This window comes from Notechis scutatus, chromosome 2, assembly GCF_049901735.1.
Source record: "Notechis scutatus isolate UNSWTSFEM ecotype Mainland chromosome 2, rNotScu1.2, whole genome shotgun sequence".
Lineage (NCBI taxonomy): Eukaryota > Metazoa > Chordata > Lepidosauria > Squamata > Elapidae > Notechis > Notechis scutatus.
The window spans coordinates 149,836,504-149,860,627 of NC_142010.1; the positions used below are offsets into that span (position 1 = coordinate 149,836,504).

Below are 24,124 nucleotides of genomic sequence, written 5' to 3' on the forward strand. Positions count from 1 at the left end.
AAAGAGATGAACGATCAATCTTTTTTACACTGGTATAATAAATTAGGTAATTAATCCACTCAGGCTTCCTAAAAAAAAAGACCCCGTACCCAAGATGGGTCTATGATAACTTGATGCCGCTAGCTTAACATGACCAGTTGGGGGGTGGTTTCCTCACCAATGCCAAATTCCTTCTGCAAACTCGCTGCTGCCATTTCTTCACAGGACATGTCGACATTGGAAATTTGCAGTGGAGTACATGGAGTAAAGGCAAATTGTGACTCCTAGTTGGTATTTTCTACTTGAAAATACATATTCTTCTCCTTTGTGAGGGCCTTTATGTACATATCCACAATAATCACCTGAGACTGGGCTGCAGAGAAACTGTGCACTTCTTAGTTTCTCTGGACCCTTTTATATCTTCAGAAAGAAAGATAATTCATTATATGATAAGGACAAGAGTAAGTCAGGAGAATTTGTCATGAGAGGAATAATATTGCATCACAAAAGATTGAATGTCTGCAAACTTGTTCCTGATAATGTTTGAGGAGGAGGAGAGGCTTGGGTGAGCTGGGTGAAAACAATGGAGATTCAGGATCTGGCTTGACACTCATAAATTTGGCCCTCATCACGGGAGAGACGGACAGAGACAGAGCAAGAGAGAGAGAGAGAGATTTTCTTGTAAGAGGTACTTGCAGATTCTCAGTATGGACAAACTCAATGGTGCTGGTTAGTCTTATTCAACAAAAGCTTCTGATATAAGTAATATGTTTGGCATTCACGCCATATGAATGATTTTGCTGCAACTGGAAGGATTAATGCTAGCAGCAAAACCTACAAACTAAGGAAGTGGGAAGTAGTGAGGGATTGAAGGGAGAAAAACATGCGTTTTCAAAACTCACCAAACTTAATTGTGCAACATGCTTTCTGGAGACATGATTGCACACAGCCAGGAGTGGGCTTCAAAAATTTCAGCAACCGGTTCTCTGCTTGGTTGCTGGGTGGGTGTGGCCGAGTCGGCCTCCTGTACCACAGTGTGTGGAGGGCATGTTTTCACCCTTCCTGGGCTCTGGAGGCTTTCTTCAAGCCTCTGGGAGGGCAAAAACAGCCTCCCTGGGATCTGGAGGCCCTCTGGCGGCCAGAAATGGGCCTGTTATTGGCCTTCCAGAACTTCCAGGAGGCCTGTTTTTCACCCTCCCCAGGCTCTGGAGGCTTTCCTCCAGCCTCCAGTAGGGCAAAAATGACCTCCCCCAGACTCCGGAGGCCCTCGGAGGTCAGGAATGGGCCCATTTTTAGCCTTCCCAAACTTCCAGGAGGCCCATTTTTTGCCCTCCCCAGGCTACGGAGGCTTTCCTAAAACCTCCAGGAGGGCAAAAATGGCTTCCCTAGGGTCTGGAGGCCCTCTGGAGGCTGGAAATGGGTCCATTTCTGGTCTTCCAGAGCCTCCGGGAGGCCCATTTTTCACCCTCATTGAGCCTCCTCACGGGCCCTGCACTTACTTGGCAGGGGCGGGGTGGGTGGGGCGGGGCCAGCCAGGGGTGGGATGGGGCGGGGTGGGTGGGGCGGGGCCAGCCAGGGGTGGGATTTGCTGGTTCGCCAAACCGGCCATAAAATTAGCTACCGGTTGTTCATCTTGCGGCTGTTTGCGCAGCCCACCCTGCACACACAGCTGCAGGAATCTGTGAGACCTCCCAAGAGCATGAGGACAAGGAAGCTGATAATGCTTTTCCAGAAATGTTTTGTTATTGACTTCTTCCTGGGACTGAAAGTAAGTGAATGACTTGTGGTCACCAGCTAGTTTTGATGCTTCGCTAAAACTCTTTAAGTTTCTAAACCTAGTGCCTTGCCCACTATATCATATTGGCTTTTCTAGAGAGTTTGTTACAAAAGAAAGTGGCTCTTTTTTCCTCACCTTATTCTCTGTTATTCCTGGCTCCTTCTCCAGAGGAAAACTTTGTTTCCCAGTGTACCCTGCTGATATTTAAAGCTTCCCCTCAAACCTTCTGCCAAATTTTCTCTTGCCTTGATGTTTATAGTTGTCATTCAAACTAGCCACATTTGATTTCTCAAAGAACCGGCAGGGTAATATGTCCCCATAAGTGGTGAGATTCAAAATTTTTCACTCCCAGTTCTGTGGGTGTGGCTTGGGCGGCTTGGCGTGGCTTGGTGGGCATGGCTTGGTGAGTGTGGCAGGGGAAGGATACTATAAAATTCACACACACACATTATAATCACTATCATTTTCTTCCCCTTTTGGCATTGTACTTTTTAGTATTTCACTATTAAAGTTACTTGTCATTCCTGTCGGAATCTGATTCAGAGGAGGAAGCTGAACAGCTGACAGGGAGTGGGAGAGTAGCTCCATTGGCTGTGGAAGAAACAGGGAAAGGGCAAAGTCCGGCTGGGCAGAGCAGGAAAGAGGTAGAACAAGGGAGAGGGAATTCAGAGAAAGACCCAGGCCCACCCCCTCTTCATCCTAGGGCACGCAGGGAGGAACAGAGAAGAGAGCAATGTGGGTTGTGTGGCTTACGGGGGAGGAAAGGGCCCTGATTCCCTTCATTCACTGCAGCTGAGAATACAGTGTATAAAAAAGGCAAGCTGAGTGAAACAGGCTGTTGGGAGCAAACGTGATTTTATCTTGTATCGTTGTGGTTTATCTGTATTCCTGGCGTCTTCCCAACTGTGTGAGTTTTGCCGTGCTTTCAAGTCTGAAATTCCTGCTCCTGCCCTGCTAAACTAATTACTTCAGTTTGGTTTCTTTGGACTTTTAAGTTACAGTGTGTGTGCACCTTGTTTTGGACTGAATTTTCTACAGTCAAAGGCTGTTCCTGGAAGAGTTTTTCTCCAGCCTGAAGGTAACCTGGACATTGGGGGCAAAGTTGGAGATAATACAGGGACTCTTATTGCTTATCTGACTGTGTTGCCTTTGTGCCACGCCCCAGGTCATCACATTACTATAGCTTCATCTGGTTTATTTCCTTTTTATTTCCTTTTAATGCTACTAGATTCTGCAGGTCTGAGCAAAACTCTCAACACCCATGCTGTTCAGATGTTTTCATTTCTTTTCCTATTTTCTTGTTACCATAGCAGCTCTTAAACTGATTATATACAGGGTGTATGACAGCTGATTTTATTTAGCAGTGTCTGATCTTAGAAGTATCACCATATGGCACCAGATATTTTGTTTTAATGAGGTAACACAGTGATTGCCACATCCACTATTATTTCATTTATGTGCATGTAGATGAAAGGCCTAGGTATTTGGACTAGGGGGCAATAGTCAGAAACACTAATTATTTTGAAGGTACCAAAAGCCTACAAATTACAGTAGAATTCTAGCAGCATCTCCTTCATGCAAATTTTTACTCTCCAGAAGTTCTTGAAACAAAGCAACCGGTTAGTAATATTTTGTTGCTGACGCAGTCTTAAATCTGTAATTTGACAGGACTGAACACACAGAAGAAATCCCTAAACCAGAAAGGCCTTAATATTCTATGATATTATTGCTTGATAATTCTCCACTTTGCTTCTTATAAGGAATGTCCACAAACCCCACATTGTAGTTACTTTCATTGTTATTGCTTTTTTAATCACTTTTCTTTTTTACACTTTTCTTCTGACTTTCAAAACAAATGAACAAGAGTTCCTGAAATAGGTTGAGCCCGTTAAAAGAAGTGCTCCTGGAGAAGATGGAGCCCACATCACCTCACGGTGGGCTTTTACAACACAGCAGCTGCTGTTTGGGAATTCCTTGAAGCCATAGGGCTAAGAATAGAATAAAAATCAGGCCACACAAAACTCCTCAGTGGGACTTCCTCTGTCCATAGGGGTAGAAAAGAGAATGCAATGCTGACTGCACCAGGTTCCCAACTTTATGGAAAGGCTGAGCACAGCAGCTACTGGCCTCAAGGACTGCATGGCCCTTGGCAGCCTCACTCTCTGAATTCACATCAGCTGCAGAGCCTAAAGTGGTCAGTTGTGGGCCACACGGTGCAATGCAGGTTCAGAGGCGCTGCGCTCTATCTTGGGCAAAGAGTGCTGAAGTGACTCAATGGAGGCCAGAATCTGAAAGAGAAGACAGAGAGAACAAGCATCTCACAAAATGCTACCTTAGCAGAGTTGGGTTCAAAATGCTATCACAGGTAGAACTGGCCTAGCTCTAAAAGTGACCCAGTAACAATAGTACTAAAGCTGCCAGACCATCTACAGAGGGTCCCCAACGCGTCGGTGTGGGCGCCGGCCCGGCGCTGGGCCGCCGTGAAAAGCCTGGTGGCCCCGGAAAGCTCCGGGAAAATGGGGGGGCACACCCGGTATGGTGGGGGTCCGGGTGGGGGGGGGGTGGGGGGGGGGGGGGGGGCCGATCCAGATCTCATTTCCTTTCACCTTTTTTTTTTTTTTTTTTGCAGAAAAGCAAAATTCCATCCTTTGGGCTTGCTGTTCAATAGGCACAAAATACAATTATAAGAGCTTGAAGGCCATAGAAACTCAGCAGAAGTTTGTCTCTCTTTATGTGACACAGATGAAGAGAGAAAATGTGTAAATCTGCACTTTATTGTTCCCATTTCTTTTCCTTCTCTCCACAGCTCCATGAAGTAGAATGAGGTATGTTAGATGAAGATCTGTTATATGAAGATTTTGAGTGGTGCGGTGGCCTAGAGGTGGAGCTCTCGCCTCAGGAGGCTGTGAGTTCAATCCTAGGTAGAAGCAGATATTTCTCTCTGGGCACAATGAGAATTTATCTGCTGAATAAAATTCCGCATTGGCAACGGGAAGGGCATCCGGTCAATAAACACTTTGCTCCATTTAGTTGCCCAGACTCCATCCTGCAAGGGATGGTGGGGAGTCATAAAAAAGGAGATGGTGATGCCATGAAGATCTGCGTGATTTATGTCTCTAATTGTTCTGTGATCTTGGAGTTTTGGTTCATTGTTAGAAAGAAGTTACATGTTAAAAAGAACACAGAGACACTGCAATTGCATTGGCCTGCCTCAGAATCAAAAGTCCTAGGAGGAAAGCATGAAAGTGAAGTCAGATACGGTAGCAGTTTATTTATGGAGATGAGAAGCTCAAGAGAGGAAAATAAATCTTTCTCTTTCATAACACTATGATATTTAATCAGCAACTTTAGGACACATGCAATACACGTAGTCCTCAACTTATGGCCACAATGGAGCCCAAAATTTACGTTGCCAATTTGTTAAGTGAGTTTTGCCATTTTATGACTTTTCTTGCCACATTTGTTGAGGGAGTCATTGCAGTTGTTAACATTAGAAACACAAGTTGTTAAGTGAATCCTGCTTCCCCACTGACTTTGCTTGTCAGAAAGTCACAAAAGGGAATCACATGACCCTGGGACACTGCAACCGTCATAAATGTGAGTCAGTTGTCAAGCATCCGAAACTAAACCATGTGACCATGGGGATGCTGAAATGGTCATAAGTGTGAAAAATGGTCATTAAGTCACTTTTTTCAGTGCCGTTGTAACTTCAAACGGTCACTAAATGAACTGTTGTAAGTTGAGGGACTATCTGTAAAGCATTTCTCCATTAACTTGATGGATAAGAGTGCATGGAAAGCTGTACAACAATAGCCTTTTAACAAACCAAAGCAGGACATAAGAGCAATAGTAGTATTTTTGGCTAGCATTTCCCAGCAATTGAAAGTCAAATTATAATATATTGATGAATATAACCATTATGATTAGTTGTTTTATCTTTCAAAAATTTGTCTACAGGCTTTCATGGCAAAAGTTACCTCACATCTTCAGGAACAGGCAAATCCATGTGCACATGTTCTGTACCTCTGCATACTAGATTGCTGGAGATACTTTCTGCCATGATATTTTCCTGATTGGTTTCTCAGAAATGTATGTTTGGCCATCAGCTAAAATATCACCCTGACTGATGGATCTTACATCCCAATCCCTTATGGTCTCACCTGAGGGAAGAGAGGCCTTTCTTCACGACTGAATTTAAGGCAATCGTTCATTAGCCTGCGCATGGCTTTGGGGCAATTGCTTGGCACCTTGCTAAGGTCAGGGGACAGATATCCCCGACCAACCATAAATATGATCTAAAAGAACAAGAGAGATGCAGTGTTATTTAAAAGCAATGTAGGAAAACTGTGCAAAGACAGAGTTTCTGATGTTATTGTTCTGACCCAGGCTTTGTCAAACGTAATTAAACACAAACTTGTTTTAAAAGCAAAACCTATTTTATTGCAATGCTGGGAATTGCTTTCATTCCCAGCCAGAATTAATCTTAAACAGTTCCCCAAGATAAGCACACCCTATCAGTGCTGTGGAATGCTGCCAAAAACAGAAGTATCCAATTAATTATAACAGAAACCAACCGAAGTACCAGAAAAAAACAACCAGAGTACAGAGATCCTCGAGGAGGGTTCAGAATCTATCGCACTACCTTGCTTCCTGCAAAGATTTCATCACTGAGGTCTGACTTTTATCCCTTATGGGAGGGGCCATCACCTCCCAGCCTTACTCCCAAGTCACCCCTTCTGTTTCAGCTGCTCTCTCCTTCTAGCAGCCCTGCTCACATGCGCACTAGGAACAGGTTCCCCTGGGTCCTCTGCTTCACTGCTGCCAGGCTCTGAAGGCTCCAAAGGCAGCACCCCACTCCCAGATGGTCCTAGCCCCATCCCTGCATCGGATGCAGGACCCTCGTCCAAGTCCTCTCCAGACTCCCTGACTGGTCCCCTTTTTTCCTCACTGTCCGATTCCGCTGCCATCTGCACCGGCTGCCAGTGAACCACAACAATTATTTCCAAGTCCCCACCCCCAATAGCTCCACTCTGGATCACATGACTAGTAGAGAGGAAAACGTGAATGGAAGAGTTGGCAGCATTCCCCTCCGTGCCCCAAAGAAAGACAATGGAGGAATTTTCTAGGTGTGTTTCTGGTTTTGGGCTGAATAATGCCCAATTTTGAACATGAACTTTCTAATAAAAAGGGGGACTCTCTATCTGAATAAGATAGGGCCTCTCCTTGAAGAACACTTCAGAGGGAGATCAGACCACAGGCAGAAGATGAAGAGACCCAGCAAAGACCTTGGCTACTTTGAGAATCACTTGAGCCCCTTCTGTTGACTGCATTAAATAGCCGGTGAAGACCATTTGGGAAAAGAGTTAGGACACAGGATGCGGCTGAACCCAGTATTCCCTTCCTTCCTTACCTGGTCCCGGTTGTTGATATGACTATATGGAAGAGTCCCGGAGAGCAGCTCATAGAGGACGACTCCATAGGAGTAGACATCTGACTGGAAGCTGTAAGGATTGGGATCCTGCATTCGAATCACTTCTGATGCCTGAGGGAGTCCAGTAGAAAGGCATTCAGATGTGCAGATTTGCAGACAGATGCTGTCTGTTTCCTGCTACCTATCTCTTTTCCTCTCTCCCAGCCCTGGCCTGTTTCAAAGTTTTGCCTCCCAACATACACACCATCCAGAGAATGGAACCACTGGGTTGTTCCACTTGCTGTGAGCCACTCCAACGTGTCTTCACTGTGGCAAGGCCAAAGTCACCAATCTTCACTGTCAAGCCTTCATGCAGGAAGATATCTGGCAGCAGTTAAGTGAAAGAACTTCAATCTTGGCCTGAGTTGTTAATCACTTGTCCAACAAGAAGCACCGGTTATCTATTCCTGACCTCAGTTCCCCAAAGTCTCACTTTTACCTCATGCAGTATCTTGGAAATACTTACAGTTTAGGAGCTTCAACAATGTAATACAAACCCTCTTTTTTTCCTACTCTGACATGCTGGCTGTTAGGTAACTAAATCACTCAGGTTTTCTTTAAAAAAGGATTCCCACCCAAGACGGAACAGATGCAAGAGAAGGATACTATTAGATTTGAGGTCCCGGTGGATTATGTTCTTAGCATGGAGATAACTGGGGGGAAAGAGACAATGAGTTATAGCAATAGAATTTAGACTTATATATTGCTTCACAGTGCTTTATAGTCCTCTCTAAGCAGTTTAGAGAGTCAGCATATTGCCCCCCAACAATCTGGGTCCTAATTTTATTGACCCCACAAGGATGGAAAGATGAGTCAACCTGGAGCCATTGAGACTCGAATTGCCAAACTGCTGGCAGCTGGCAGTCAGCAGAAGTAGCCTGCAATACTGCATTCTAACCACTGTACTACCATAGTTCTTACCATCTTGTCTTTACATCATCATTCCTAGGTGTGCCTCCCACTTTTCGGTCTGCCTGCCTGCATGTATATTGGGCATACATTACATGGAGTAAGAAATTGTTATTATTTTGCTTAATTTTTCTGATTCAGGCATCTTTACATTCACCACAGGACCATTTCTGTTGCATTAGATCCATTTCTCAGAGCTCAGATCCCATGAACATACACGTGGTTCTCAGGTTATTACCTCTCATTCAAAAACTGTTTAAATTTGGGGCAGTGCTGGACAAAGGGTCCTGGGGATGGGTCCTCAGCATTCCAGCCAATTGCAAGGTCCCAGTGGTCATGGGACTGAATCTGGATGCTTGGTGCCAGGCTCACGATGTTGTTGTAGTGAACCACAGTCACATGAGCACAATTTCCGATATTCCCTGCTAGCTTCCCACAAACAAAATCAGGGGAATACTGACAGGAAGTCAGAAGCCGCAGTCTGACATAAGGACAACAGGACTGCTGCCATTGCCATTACTAGGTGATGTGGTCATGCGAAATCACACTTTATAACGGACTCTTTAGTACTAGCAATTCTGATCTGCTGTTGAAACCTAAGGACTACTTATAATCACTTCTACATCTCTGATACTTATTATAAACCCAGTGGAACCTTATGACCTCTGCCTACAGTTGGTTGGATGTTGTGGAGTTCAACATAAGCCTACAGCCCAGGTGCTGATTCTCTATGCTGTGCCTGTCACGCCAGGAATATTGTTCCTCTACCTAGATATTTGTCATCCCTGAAGCTGACCTGATGGCAGCCATTTTGAGGCTTCAGTGTTGCCACACTGGAGTGAAGGGGTAGGGAGAGGGGAATCGAGATAGCTGGGGTTTTGTACCCAAAATAAAATACTTTCCTCTGGGAACGAAGGACATTCTAACACCTGGCCAGAGAGAGGAAGAGTGATGTTACCAGGCGACCGGATGGCACCTTGATTGGGCCATATGACTGTTTGGGGAAGGTGAAAAACATTTACTTTTAATTAGGTGAAAACCGCAGGGACCTTCAGAGTCGGTTTCCACCAGAACTGTGCCAATATGGTATATCCAATAAAGCTATTCTTGGAGGAATCCGCTTGCCTCGGAGTTCTGTTTGCTATTGGAGTATTACTTGGAACCCTGACGGTATTCTGGGAATTGCAGCCCCAAAGCAACTGGAAGATGCTTGCTTGAGAAAAAGTGTTGCAGACAATGTGGGGGCAAAACTAATGTTGGTTCTGGAAGTCAGATGATTTAAAAAAAAAAAACCAATCCTAAACCTGTCTGCCAGAGTTCTTACATTCCTTAACTGGGGTTGTTGTTGCACTGGCGATTTTGGTATAGCACATTTAATTAGCTCTGCTCTTTTAATGATTGTAAATTGCTGGTCTTTTTATTGGTTGGTTATACTTTTATAGTACTATCGCAAGAGATTATTTAAAGTGTTGTTTGTTGAAAGATGTGCTCTAAATACATATATCATTTATTATTGCTAAAAATCCTGTGGATTATTAGGTTTCCACCTCAGTTAGCCGAGAGGTTCCGAGTAGACCCCAACCAGGAACATTGTTCATAGTCCGCTTTCTTCCTTTGCAACTGCTCTTCAAAACATGCTGCCTTAGGACTTGATGGCTCTGCACTTACTCCATGCCCTGTGCTGTCTGTCGGGCCACATCAATCCGTTGCACCATCTCTAGGGGTGTTTCCTGCACATGCAAATGCTGATAAAGGCTGCTGCCTTCACACCACTGGGTGATGATGGCAAAACTGGGTCGAGTCATGAACCCCATAAAGAGCAGTATGTTGACATGACGCGTCTTCCTGAAAAGTAGGAATGGAGTCAAAGATTTCCTGGGCAAAGTCTCCAGGATTGGCCTTTAAACCAGCCTTCCCCAACATGGCTGCCAGGTCATGCATGCACATACTTGGCCTACCTAAGCACCTGCATCTCATTCTTGAAGGCCTGCACTTGCTCACTGGTGGGGTTGGTGACCTTGAGGATCTTGACTGCCACGTCCCCATGCCAGCGGCCTTTGAAAACAGTGCCGAAGGATCCAGCCCCAATGCGTTTCTGCAAAGTGACCTCATTCGGGGAAACCTCCCAGTAGTAGCTTGAGTCCCGATAGCCCAAAGTTTTCTATAAGAAGCAAGGTGACACCAAGGAAGAGGAGGAGCCAAAGAGAAAGACAAAATGTTCGCAGTCATAGTGTTGGCTATCACCACAACGAAACACTGTTCCACTTATTACCCCTTGCTATCAACCCTCTAGCACCTCTTGGTCCACCCTAACAGCTTAGCCATTCCTCTTCCCTGGTACTATGCTTAATAGTACAGATACCATCACTTCTTGTGGCTACCATTTTGAAATATCCAATCAAGAGCCACATGCCAAATTACCTACTTTCCCACCTCAATACTCACAGGCTTCTTCTTGTCTTCAGAAGGCACCTTGCGCTCTCTTGGAGACTCGCCTGGGGATTTGGGGTGTGGAGAACGTCGACCGGGAGAAACGGCAACTGAGGGGACTGGTGAGGTGTTAGGAAACAACTCAGGCCCACTCACTGCTGTGGCAAGAGGAAAAGAGGGATTTTACCCCCTTCTACACAACCCCTTCAAACGACCTTAAGAAATTTACAACTATTACAAAAGTTAACTAAAAATCAAGGAGTATGTAAAATAATTCACAGAAAGCACAGATTGGAAAATCAACATTTGTCCATCTCATAACAGAGTTTACAATCATTTCAGGAACTGGACTGATATCAGTGTCTGTAGTAATGAAAGGACATGGTTTCTTCACATACTGCACAATTAATTTATGGAACTCATTTCACATAAATTGTCAGCCAGGATTTATCCAGTATCAACACATTTGAAATATAAGGCTACAAATTAAAACCAGACTTGATAAAATAGAATACAACCACAAACATCAGTGAACCCAACATATTTTAAGTCCAATTAACAGATTGTCTCACCTGCCCATTAATTTGTAATTTAGAAAAGTGGGCAAATATTAATACAACATTAGACTGCATATTACAATAGACTTTTGCATCTTTCTATAACTGGAAGCTTGATTTTAAACTGGCTTTTGAAAAGAATCACATGAATCATTGCAGACTGCAGAGGAGTGGAATATAGGCTGTTCAGATACTACTGGACTCCAAGCCTTAATGGTTCCTGCTAGCACAGCTAATGGCCAGAAGTGTTGATGGCTTGCAACCCAACAGGTAGAGAACCACTCATTGTGGTGATAAATTATCTGGATCCCCATCAGTCTTTCTCATCAAAAACAATCTGATCATGTTAGTATTTAGACTCTCCAGCTGTGGTGCATCTGCTGTTGCATGACACTGACTGTCACTCATTCTCAGAGGATCATTACCCCTGCTACCTGACACTTGGTCCCTACAATATAGTGCAGCACTTCATACAGAACACTCAAACGCTCACAAGGCACCCCCTTCAATTACTAGTTTAAAAACTCACCATCTGTGTTGTGGTTCCTGGATAAGATCTGGAAAAGGAAAAGGAAGACTCTGTGCTCAGTAGCTGTCTAAATAGAACTGGATTCTCAACACAGATTGTTTGCTTGTACCTTGATATCACTTTTTCTTCAAAGCCTAAGGCCTTGACCATGACAGTAAAAAGATGGGACGATATGATACAATACAATTTCAGAATCCTCCTCTGTGAATACTTCTCTGTTCAAACCCATCCCCAGAGAAAGTCGGATTGGGTAAAGGATCTTCTCACATAAAAAGTAGAATATTATGGATTCCCCCAATGAATTTGGAATCCTGATTTCCCACATCTAATTTTCTAGATACAGGAAATATATGGTGAAACATTTCACCAAAACAGAATCTACCTATAGGCTGAAAGATAACAGCTCGTGTTGCTTTAAAAAAAAAAAAAAACTGAACTCAAGTATCTTATTTTTTTTTAAAAAAAAGACAAATGCAAAATCTAGTGAATTAAACTAGATCAGAATAATTAAGTTTTAGATCTACCTTTCAGAGGCTGTGGATCAGTAAAAAGGACCCCAAACTACATGTCAGAATAAGAAATCTAGTTTACAGGCCTACTGTCTTTTTGAGACCTATGATCTCTTAACTCTCCAGATACATTTTAAGATATTTTAAAATGTACCAAATATCCTGAAGAGATTAACCTATAAATAATGCTGCAAAACTTGCATGTTGTCATATCTAGGCTAATTTTGACCAATAGATGTTAGCTCACTAAGACCAGTCCCTGGATTCCATATTTGCTGCAAAGCCATATGGATACTAGTGTCTAGGTGACACTTAGCAGGCAAAAATAACTGAGAAAGAGAAGCATTTTAGAAAGGAGCTCATGCGCCAGGTTCAGATGGTCTCACCTCAAGGATGCTGCTGTCCACAGGGCTGGTGGTGCTGATCATATAGACGTTAGGGGTAGAAGTTGAGCGGTGTCGTTGTAGACGCCCATCACTATGAAGGCTGGGGAAATTGAAGGCATCTTGATTGATGGGTGAGCTACAAAGGAAAAGGAGGATAAGAGTTTTCACTTTCTAAATGAAAATTCTTAAGTATTAAGATTAGAGTTATTCATAATGTGAGTTCTTCTCCAGTTTTATTTGTATGAACACTTAATGCAACAGAACAAATATGGTTATGGATTAACATGTGCCTCCCCCTTGCAATTATCTACAGTCCCCTGGAAGTGCTTGTCTTTTTATCTGGGTAATTTCCAGATGTGTTGGTATAATGACTCCAAAGGATTGCTAATGGCTCTGCTGCTGTCCTAACACATGTTGACATTACTAGTGGAGTACAAATTAAGCATTGTTCTCTCTGGCTTCATAGTACTCCCTGGTAGAGAGTTCTAGTTCACCTGTCCCAATGCAGCTGTCCAATGAACAAGTATCTTACCTGACTGCTTGAGGGGTCATGAGTTTGTAGCTAGGCTGGATAAGGGATGTGAGGATATTGTCTTGACACAATTCATGGCTGTAAACACTACAAGGGAGAAAAATTGTCTTCAATACCAAACCAATGAGACCAATTTTTTATGGGCTGATCTTCACAACAGGTGAAAGGGAGGGATACTCACGGTTTGTGATGTGTAGCCAGGTCCACGCATACTGTAGGTACTTTGCTACTGCAATGTTCATGGAACTTGTAGCCACATGTTTGACATCGAAAGCCATGGAACATGAATTTAAGGCAGAAATCGCAAAAGGCCAAATTGAAATAGGTCTTGCGGACCTGTACAAAGAAATGGATTAGGAATATGAGAGGAAAAATGGAGGAGGAAGGTTTGGTTATCTGCCTGATGGTCAACAGTAGACAGTGAGGTTATCTGATGAGATTTGGAAAAATTATCCAAAGTCATATAAATTCAGAAACAAATCAGTTCAGGCTATCAAAGTCTTTCATTCTCTAGGCTCTGGTAATAGAATCCAGTGATTTTGCTGAACAGCAGAACAGCACAGGACCTTTGAGTTGCTGTAGTTGATCTCGGGGACAGAGAAAATTAAAGCATTTTTATAAGATGGGGAAACCTCCAGCCATGTCGCTGGTCTCCCATGTTCATCACTCCTGGCCAGCCAATAAGACACACAATCATCAGTGAGGGAGACTTTGGTCCAAGAATATCTGCAGGTCTGCAGATCCCCCATTCATTTTACACATTAGCCTGGAAAAGAACTATAGCACATAAGACTCGTAGTATGATTTTGCAGAGTTTTGCAGGACTCACAAAATTGTGCATAGTAAGAGGTACATTCTCCAGAACTTCTACAGAAAGCTCAGCCCCTTCCAGATTGACCAAGTCTGTCTCCCAATCTGTGATAGTTTTTCGCCTGCATAGAAGAAAATAGAAACAAGATACTAAGCACCATCTAACTTGGTGACCCCAAGCCTACGAATCGAACATTGCTTCCAATTCATGAAATCAAGGGGCAACATTACCCATTTTAGAGAGACCAATTTAAAATGTGTTCACATGTAGGTAAGTTCCATGTAGATCTCTAATATTAAGGTTGCAGATTTGGGAAACCAAAATATACAATCCTGAAATATTACCACACCACAGCAAAACTTAATGGTTAACAACCTTCAACAGGCAGTGAGGAAATAAGGATCTTTTTTCAACAATACTATAGCCCTTTTTCTACATTTGTGCCCCCTAATTATTCTCCACTCTATCTGCTTTTTCAAAATAGAATAGAATAGAATTATTTATTGGCCAAGTGTGATTGGACAGACAAGGAATTTGTCTTCGGGGCATAAGCTCTTCGTACATTTGTCTTCGTACATAAAAAATACATTCATCAAGAATCATAAGATATAACACTTGGTGATAGTCATAGGATACTAAAAAAGCAATCAAAATTATACTAGGAAACTAAATAAAACAATATAAAGCATAAAGATACAAGCAAGAAGGTTATAGTCATAAGTAGAAAGATGATAGGTAATAGGAAGGATGAGAATGATGAAGAAGCTCTGACCTTACTATGGAATACTGACAAATATTACACAACTTAGGAAAACAAAACATGCCAAACGATATGGCAGGCACAAGGATTTCAAATCCGATGAAATGTCCACATATCAAGTAATGTCCTTATACGGAGAAGCCCTCTCAAATGATAATGCCCATTTCGAGGATAGTTTATTGGAATAGGAACAGGCCTTAATTTGGGGAGAAGTAGGCTTCTTATTTCATGCCTATAAAACATGCTGGGACTTCCTATTGGGGGAGGCCGTATTGTTGGAGAAACAGGGTACAAACCAGAATCTCATGTCCTAATTAATGACAGCTGGAGATGGAGTTGCTACCAGTATGCAGACATTTGGTCCAGTGAGTAATTCCTTGTGAAAACATGTAAAACTTTGGAGTGTAAGATTTATTTGGAGTTTTGAGTTTGTTTGGAATTTGTTTCTAGATATTTATTTATGCTACTTATATGAGGAATGCTTGCAAAAACCACAGAGAGTGAAACATACTGAAGATGATCTGCCCAAGTGGCAGGAGACAGCTTTTTGGTCTATACACAACTAGCTCTGCTCATGTTTCCTCCAATTCCTTCTCATATCAACTTCCTCATTGGAATTACTTACCCATCACCCCTTTTTCTGTAAACAACACAGCAGTCCTGGTTAAGTCCACGCACTTTCAGGGCCTTGTCTAGGGAGTCATATACAGTCATACCTGGCCGGACAGTGACCTAGAAGGAAGCAGCAGAGTAGTCATGTGATCAAGGTAGCGTGTAGGGTCATGTTGTCAAATTGATCCTTCTATTCCTATTTCCCATCGAGGTTCTATCTGGGTTTTAAACTCTATCTCCTGTTCCTTGATCCCTACAATATAGATCTCAGCCTACTGGTCATCTGAACAAGAGTAGAAACCACAATCCTAAATAATGCTGCTAAAATGAAATCCATCGTGGTTCACTGAAGCAGGAGAGAATCCTGGCACAGAATGACTAATACATTGATTAGGCCAACAGTTGCAAAGGATCCTATAGGAATTGGATTATCTTTCTGTTAGGATTCAGATCTGAATAAGATGGAAACTATTGTACATTGATTGCTATGGTACATAATTGCAGTAAAGAAAGACTCATATAGAGAAATGGTGGCCTTCCTGATCTTATCCGACCTCTTGGCAGTATTCACTGCCACTAATCATGGTGTATTCTTGGACTGCCTTCTTGGCATGGTTTGAAAGTGGAAGACAGAGTTTTATAGTGGTTCCACACAATTCTGAGCACATAGTTCCACACAGTAATTAAGAGGGAGGAGTGGCTACACAAGGCCCAGCTATCTGCTCCATGTTATTTAACATCTCTATCAGAAGTCACCCATCATTTTTGGAAGGTTGGGCAAAGATCCAGTGATTGGACCAAAGTCACCAAGCCAGCTTTCATGCCTATGGGAAGACTAGAACTTATGGCCTCCCAGTTTCTACCTGGGCACCTTAGCCACTATGGATTCTGAAGATTAAAGTTGAACGAGGAGGAAATTGGTAGGATTAGGTGTGGGTGGAGTGTAACAAAGCTGCTCTTATCAAGTTTTTTTTTCTGTGCAGGCCAAAAAAAAAAAAATGACACTTATAAATCTCCAGCCTAGATTAAGTCACAGATGTAATGGAGATCCTTAGCTGATGTTTGGAAAGGTTGTGCATGAGCCTAAACAAGCAGAAATTGAATCCTAACAGGATGGAGACACTTTGTTTACAGTTACTCTGGCTTGATCATGGCTCTTATGTTGAGCTTGGTTGCATTTTTCTTGAAGAATGTCTATGACGTGAGTGTCCTCCAGCACCGATGAATTCTGCCTGATCAGCAGGTTGTGACCAGAAGAGCTCCTGCTCAAGTTCAGATGACTAACCAGAACCCACGCTTGATCAAATTTTAAAATGAAATTTCAAAGGCAAAATTCACAGCTTGAAATTTTAGCAAATTTTATACTAATTTTGGTCCAGGTTTGATTGTGATGGGATTGGGAACTCTTCTGTCTCCCTATCCAATAAAAGCAACCTCAGTTCCCTTTCAATACAGATAAAAATGTAATCATCCTTGTGTTGAGTCTGGTTCAGCATTCATTAGAATTACTTAAGAGCTTATTTTTCTAAATTTTAAACTGATTACGAATAACAAAAATAAACTGCCGTTGTTTTAGAACTATCATAAAATTAAACAAAAGCTGATTTTCAAAAAAACAAAAACAAAACAGAACAAAGCAATTGATTCATTATAAAAGAAACCAGCAAGATTTACTTTCAATTCTAACTTGCAAACAATAGGATCTACATATATTTATTACCACATATGTCCTCCTTTGTCTCTTTCACTCTTCCTCTTTGAGATTTTCCTTCTCTCCCTTTCTGTCTGCTATTCTCTCATTCTCTACCTCCATATTTTTTTCCTTTCCTTAAAGAAGGTAAACAAACATAAAAAGAGTAGGGATTTTACTGGGCTAAAGCACAGCCCACTTTTGATGAGGGGGAGAGAGGGCACAACTCATCATTTTCATGCAGACATAGAAAACCTGAGACTCCCAATTGTTGTTGGACTCCATCATTCCCAGTGAGCCAGGCCAGAGAGAGTGGAAGTTGTAGTCCAAAACAGCTGGAAAGTGAGAGGATCTTGTATCCCTCCCTTACAGGAAACCAAGCATTTTAACCAAAAGGAAGCACCAGATCCTTTGCCAACTCACCACTGTTCGCTGTTGGTTGGGAAGATCCACCTTAATAGTGCTCCGATTCTCAGCCATGGCCCTCCTTCCTAATTTTTTCCTGCAAGAAGCAATCACCGTTGTCAGGCTACCCGAGAAAGGTAGGATGTCCTCACTGCTACCCCCATTTGAAGGGTCTCGATCTGGAGAAGGTGAGGAGAAGCCATTGGAGAGAGAGTCGGAGGAGTGTAGGTTGCGCCTCATGCAGGTAATTCTGAGGAAGAAAAAAAGACAACAGACCCAAATGGATATTGGAGACGCGCTTTCATCTGTGTGCATGACCTACAATACTACAGAACATGTCTAATCTCTCCGGCTGGCAATAATTTGTTTGCGCCTTCTTGATTGAAAGAGCCAAATCAAATAAAACTTGTTTTAATCTCAATCTCAGTTTCATACATAGGCACACACACATATGGGATAACTGAACCACATCTGGAGCAAAACCACAAGTAAACCGCCCAACAGGAAATTTGACTGAAGTATTATTATACATTCCTCCCATTCCTGTGGAGAATGGAGATCATAAAGACCAGAGAAGAGAGAAGGCAGTGCATATCTCAACCTCTTCACCAGTGAGGTTTCTGCCTTGTTACCTCTGGTCAGCTAAGAAACAAATCAGGAAGCATTTCAAACTTTTTTATGGATAACGGATGCTTCAAAGGGAATTATCATTGTATAGTCAGATGTTAATAATTCCAAATAGACTAAGACAGAGTTCTCCAAACTTGGCAACTTTAAGAGTTGTGGACTCCAGCCAGCATAGCTGGAGAATTCTGGGAGTTGAAGTCCACAAGTCTTAAAATTGCCAAGTTTGGAGACCTCTTGACTAAGACATAGTGCTTGTTCTTTCCAGATAAAGTTGGAGACTAACTTTTTCTGAAAACCCAGAGCACCTTATAAATCAGTGTAGACTGAGCTGGATGAATCGATAATCTGAGTAAATGTAATGCAGCAGTTGATGCCCTTACGCTCCCTAATTGACATATTCTATGAATATTCATCACATCAGAGTGAGTTCTAAATTACTATTATGAGGATATGCTTTAAAAATTAGGGAGTGCTGCCCCATTGTTATGAATGTAGATGTACCACTCAGCGGTATCAGCTAAAGGATCTCTTCTGGTCTGCTCTTCACAGACAGTTATGGTTTATTGATGTTAAGATGTAGTGTAAGGGTCTCCAGTTGTTTTGGGACTGTGAGGACATTTGGAATTTATTTTAAATTTATTAGAATGTTTAAAAACTAAAGAATCAACAGAACAAAAAAAAAAAAAAATAGAATTATGACTTCTGTCCTTTTCACCAAGTAGTTACCATCTTACTCTTTCTCCTCCTCTCTTTTTCTGTCATCCCCTTCCTTTATAGTCCCAAATCCATAAATGTTTGTGAGGTCATTTGGAAAGTTGAAAGTATGTTAGAATCATCCTTATAAATTAGTTTGGGCAGTAGCTAAGGAATACAGTATATCTGAAGGAATACTTGCCCCCGGATATCATGCCAGGGACCAAGAGGTTGTAGAATGTACTTGGAAGTCTTTACTCACAGCAACTAAAATAGTCCTCTGCTTATGACCGGTAACTTCATGACCATTCAAAGTTACAAAGGACCTCCTCTACAGGTACAAGACCCAGTTCCAAAGTTTAAATCCTCCACCATAGTCATGTGACTGCAGGTCGGGCGCTCGGCAACTGGCCTGCATTTATAGCAGTTTATGGCATTTTGCAGTCATATGACCATGTTTTATGTTTTTGCCAACAACTGTTATTTATGTCGTTTTCAGCAAAGACAACCCATAACGAATAATGGGCTTGCTTTACGACTGTGGGAGTCACGGCTGCAAAGAAGATCATAAAATTGGTTGGGCGACCCACTTCATGACTGTTATGACCGATGACTATAATGGGACGGTTCCATTACAGTCATAAGTCAAACACTACCTGTATAGACAGAACGTTTGCAGCTGTGGTAGAACAAGAGACAATCTAGGTCAGGGGTGTCAAACTCGAGGCCTGCGGGCCGGATGCATCACGTGCTGGCCCCACCCCCGCCCGGTTTAGCGAAGGGTGAGGGGAAGTCCCGATATGTCATGTGACGCCACCGTGACAACCTGAGTTTGACACCCCTGGTCTAGATCAATCACTTCCTCTGGGCTATTAGTAATTTCTCATCCCCAAGGAACAATGGGAAGAAGCTTCACAAAAAAAATTAGGACTAGTCTATAAGTATTGACAAATTGCACGTTTGAATATGACAGATGTCAGAGAAGTCAAATCCTCTTGCATAAAGAGATTGCATGTTATACAAACTGGTCTACTAAACTACTACCTCACTAAGTATTGATCTACTTTTACAAGACAACCGATCCTTTAATTCATAAGTCCCTTTCTTTTACCCTCCAGATCAGGGCTGTCAAACTCCTGGCCCGTGGGCTGGATGCCTCAGGTGCTGGCCACGCCCATGCCCAGTTTAGCGAAGGGGGGGAAAGTCCTGATACATCACGTGACACCTCCATGACGATGTGAGTTTGACACCCCTGCTCCAGACCTTTGATTACATCTCTTATCATCACTAACCATGCCAGCTAAGGCTGAAAAGAACTGGAGTTGGGGGAGGATGCCATACAGCACATTAGAAAGCCTATCTATCAAGATCCATTTGCGGTTTGCCTGATTAAATGGGAGAATAATGGCTCTGAGGTCACCCCCAGCACATTAACAATTGTGTGATAAACTGACAGTGTTTAATTAAGTGATATTGTTTTCCTCTAGGAGAAAATGTTGTGGGTGGTCACACAGATGTATAGAACGGAGAGCTTGAATAACATATATATAAAGATAACAAGGAGACAGCAACATAGTCAGACTTTAAGCAGCTTTGGTAAAATGAAGATATACCCTGCTACAACCACTACTCAAATTCCAAGTAGAAATTGCTCCTCAGCACAAAGAAATTCAAATTTCAATTGCAGTAGACACTCTGTATTTCTGTGTATTAAATTTATGATGTGTGTGCATACATATATTGCTCTTTATAGACACGTTTACCATATTTATAGCTCACTTGCACTCAGTCAAACTGGTCCATAGGGAGCAGCATACAGAAATAAATGAGGGTTAATTCTATCTCAGGTCACAAAATTAGACTCTCAGGGGTAAATGCAATGTCCCCGCTACTCTTTATGCAAGAGTTTTCTGTCAGCAATTAATTTGCATCAGCTCTAGGGACTTGTTCCTGGTTAAAGCCTAACTCTCAGTAGCTGCTTTCGCTAGATGAAAATTTTCTGCTGTTAAATCGTTCTCTAATGACGTGGTAGGCATATCCATAAGAAGAAACAAATGAGCAGTTTTGTCACTCAAGTCCATGTTAATCATAGGTATTATAAGCAGCAAATTACTACCTCAAAGTAGAAAAGCAAGACAAGGCATGTGAATGGAAAGGGTAATTACAAGACTCACCTAAATTGAGAGGAAACTGGCTATAGGATAAATGTCCCTTTAGTAGCTCTTCTTCAATCTGTTTGTAATCAATAATCACAATCATTTTTTTTCTATTAAAACCAATTAAGGGAAGTTTACAATCAGTTTAGAGTTTACAAAATCCATCCTCAATGCAAAATAAAGATCCTCAGCATATCCATCAACAATTCTGCAACCTGATAACCTGCAGTTATCAACTCTTACATTCCCTGTGGGTATCCTCAAAGTTAAGAGATATTGGAAACCCATCTGGAAAGTTACAGATTTTTCACCCCAATTTAAAAGCAAAGGGGTCCATTAGAGAAGAAACAGCCTTGCAGATTTCAGATATACCCCAATATTTCATATCTGATAGCAGAAAGGAGCAAAGTTGCACTGCACCTGTCAATCAAGCCAAGTCTCTTGCTTAGACACAGCTGCGTCTGGAGTGGAGGCAGATCTTTGTACCAATTTTTTTTCCTTATTAAAAGGAAACAAGAGCTGGAGTGAAGGTAAGATCGTTCACAAAGATCTCTTCAGTGTTGAAATGCAGATACTGCAAACAGAATAGCAGCCTAAGTTAAACTCACTTGCTGATTGATTAATCACTGGTTTTTATTTTATCTTCTCAATCCTTCTCAGTAGAATACTGATAGAATACTGTTGATCCATACAGATATCTTCTTTTTCCCCAACCAAACATCAAATGAATATCCACTTGTTTGAGGGCAAGTATGGAATCTCAAGCAACCAAATCCTTTGATGTCACTCACTCTTTAAACAACAGTCCAGTTAGAAGAAGCCATTTTCATTTGGCTTCCACGGATGCCATTTGTATTTTTAACCTTGCAGAATCTTGGACCTATATTTTATTTCTCAAATTAGGGGCTTCTTTCTCAGCATTTTTACAGTGAGTAATACATTTCTTAAAAATTCTAGTCGCCCAAGCAAAGCAAGCAGCTGACTCAGGTGAAAGCTCCATGAAAGCCCAATTCCAACTAACTATTCATGCATACTGAAATGCCCTCAAGCACATGTTCCTCACTGCAAGAAAACTGGCCTAGCAAAACTGTTGTGTTTTGGATAGCCATTAAAACCTGGTTATTCAAAAGCATTTGAGAAATAGATTCGGGATGAGAAGGCTTCTCCCTGCTATAGGGCTGGAAGTTATTGACTGCATCTTTGGTCCTGCTGTTTTGTTCTGCTATTTGTTGGCTGTTATTTCTATTCAAATGTTTGCATTAACATTTAAGGCACTTAGAGCCTTGTTTGGACTAGAGTACCATTTAAACGGTAGAAAATAATAATAATAATCTAGACTTGTGGACTTCAACTCCCAGAATTCCTCCTCCAGTCATGTTAGCTCAGGAATTCTGGGAGTTGAAGTCCACAAGTCTTAAACTTGCCAAGTTTGAAGACCCTTGATCCAGAACAGGGCCCCACGGACTGACAGAAGCACCGCGAGGACTTCTACTCTTCATCAAATTGTCTTGGGGCCACATTTAACCAAAGGTCCTGCCTTGTACCTTCTTAGCAGGTACAAGGGACTGTTCTACTTACTTTCCCCACTAAGCGGAAATTCTTCAAACTAGCACTTCTTTGACGGGCAGGAGCAGGAAGATACCCCCGGGGCAGCTGTTGTCTTTTTTTTTTTTTAAAATCTAAGGTATCTCCATCCTGAGAACCTTGCAGGATAGAGGTCTCCAACCTTGGCAACTTTAAGACTTGTGGACTTCAACTTCCAGAATTCTCCAGCCAGCTCTGCTGGCTGGAGAATTCTGGGAGTTGAAGTCCACAAGTCTTAAAATTGCCAAGGTTGGAGACCTCTGCTGCAGGAGACTTGTCCGGGCTCTCTTGGTTCCACAGTTGAGGCTCAGACTGACTTTTAGGGAAAGGAATCCACGACAAGGTGGGCGGGGAAGATTTGCGGAAGAGAAAAATCCACCGACCTGTAAATGGAACCAGAGCCGCAGGCCAAATCCAGGCCGGTTCGGCAGCATTCCCGAGGTACGGAGGCTAGTTTACCAGCGGATCGTTTGGACTCTTGGCTCGAACTGCTGGCCCAGGACCCGCCACACCTTTTCCAGCGCGGCTTGCTCGATCCCGTTCCCCCAAATGCAACCGAACCCAGGAAGCGCCCCCCCTCCCGTTCACCTGCTCAAGCCCGAGAAGCTCCTTCGGCTAACGGGAAAAGGGCCTCCGGGGCATGTACAACAGATTCCCCCGCCCACAAAAGCGATCCTAAGGCGAGGAGTGGGCGGGGGTCCATCAGAGGCGCTGGGAAAGGGACCGACGGAGTGAACTGAAGCACCTCCAGTTCGTATCAGGGCTCCTACTTACACGGGAAGATACCATAACTCGGAGGGGGGGAGAGAGAAGTGGGTGAACCCGACTTACCTCCGTCCAGAATGACACGGGGGAAACCATTGTACATGACCGAAGGGGCACGCTCCAGCCGTTTACCCGCCCACTGGTCTACCACCGAGGGGTGGAGCCGAACCAGGCGAGCGGAATGAAAGAAAATGTAAAAGAAGGACCAACTCTCCCCCCTCCCCCTTCCTACCTGTCAGAGAGAAAAATCCACCATCTTGTATGAACGGCTCCGAAGGGGCGTGGCCAACGAACGGACGTCACAATGAAGGGAAGGAATCTCCCCGCTCAAGGAAAGAGTTTTTAACTCCTTCTGTGCCTTACGCAGAAGGGAAGGTGTCGAGCAGAAGGCGCGCTAGGCTGGAGAAAAGAAGACCGAAGGCATCTGAGGAGAAAACCAGAAGTGGTTGGGCAGCCCCCGGTTTCTCAGAAGCTTGAGTAAAACAGCGTTAATCATAATAAATACTGTGTTTCTAAATTAAAGGTTACACTGTACGCATGCTCACATCAGACTTTTCCGAAACGAGTCTCTTCAGCATTACAGTAGCACTTCATTTGTTACACGTTTGTTGCAAAAATTGCTCAAAGCCGGCTGGGATCTCCTAAATAAGGCTGGCAGAACTGAGCTACACAAATCCAGACGATTACTAGATGGATGGTAAAGGGATTCGGATTTTCCTTTCTCTCTGTGCTTCCTGAAATTGCAGGTACTTGAAAGTGAAGTTCTCCCGTCTGTAACTCAACAGAATCTGATGGGAGTGAATAAAATCACCTGATTTCTTCAGGGGGCGTGCATAAGCGCACCAACGTGCCTACCGTCCCTGTCCTATTGTTTCTCTTATTCTTCTTTTATTTTTCTTATATGTACCATTTCATGTATTCACAACTATGTATACACTTATAC

At 42.8% G+C, this 24,124-nt stretch overlaps 1 protein-coding gene across 33 annotated transcripts; it reads right to left on the minus strand.

Annotated features, from left to right (window-relative positions):
* Window positions 1-3,542: 3,542 nt before the first annotated feature.
* ARAF (A-Raf proto-oncogene, serine/threonine kinase) lies at window positions 3,543-23,460 on the minus strand. Of its 33 annotated transcripts, none has more exons than XM_087956676.1 (19): window positions 23,414-23,460; window positions 21,253-21,406; window positions 20,851-20,942; window positions 17,375-17,606; window positions 16,982-17,088; window positions 15,275-15,381; window positions 13,908-14,010; window positions 13,260-13,414; window positions 13,079-13,165; window positions 12,547-12,682; window positions 11,652-11,679; window positions 10,581-10,723; window positions 10,094-10,296; window positions 9,804-9,980; window positions 7,833-7,879; window positions 7,432-7,550; window positions 7,167-7,298; window positions 5,917-6,051; window positions 3,543-4,044 (listed from the first exon to the last, which is right to left on the minus strand). In XM_087956676.1, exons 6-19 carry the CDS (start codon window positions 15,361-15,363, stop codon window positions 3,952-3,954), a joined length of 1,647 nt encoding a protein of 548 aa, XP_087812802.1. In that variant the 5' UTR covers window positions 15,364-15,381; window positions 16,982-17,088; window positions 17,375-17,606; window positions 20,851-20,942; window positions 21,253-21,406; window positions 23,414-23,460; the 3' UTR covers window positions 3,543-3,951. The 33 variants fall into 33 exon arrangements, with proteins under 33 accessions (XP_087812802.1, XP_087812812.1, XP_087812803.1 ...); XM_087956686.1 differs by having other exon boundaries at window positions 10,581-10,720; window positions 23,248-23,460; XM_087956677.1 differs by having other exon boundaries at window positions 23,248-23,460.
* Window positions 23,461-24,124: the final 664 nt, after the last annotated feature.

Coding starts and splice junctions, on each gene's coding strand:
- ARAF (XM_026676368.2), bottom strand. CDS start 17,596: ATGAGGCGCAACCTACACTCCTCCGACTCTCTCTCCAATGGCTTCTCC. Junction 13,415..13,907: donor CTCTTACTATGCACAATTTT/GTGAGTCCTGCA, acceptor TTCTTTGTACAG/GTCCGCAAGACCTATTTCAA. Junction 10,724..11,651: donor CAGGAACCACAACACAGATG/GTGAGTTTTTAA, acceptor CTCTTGCCACAG/CAGTGAGTGGGCCTGAGTTG.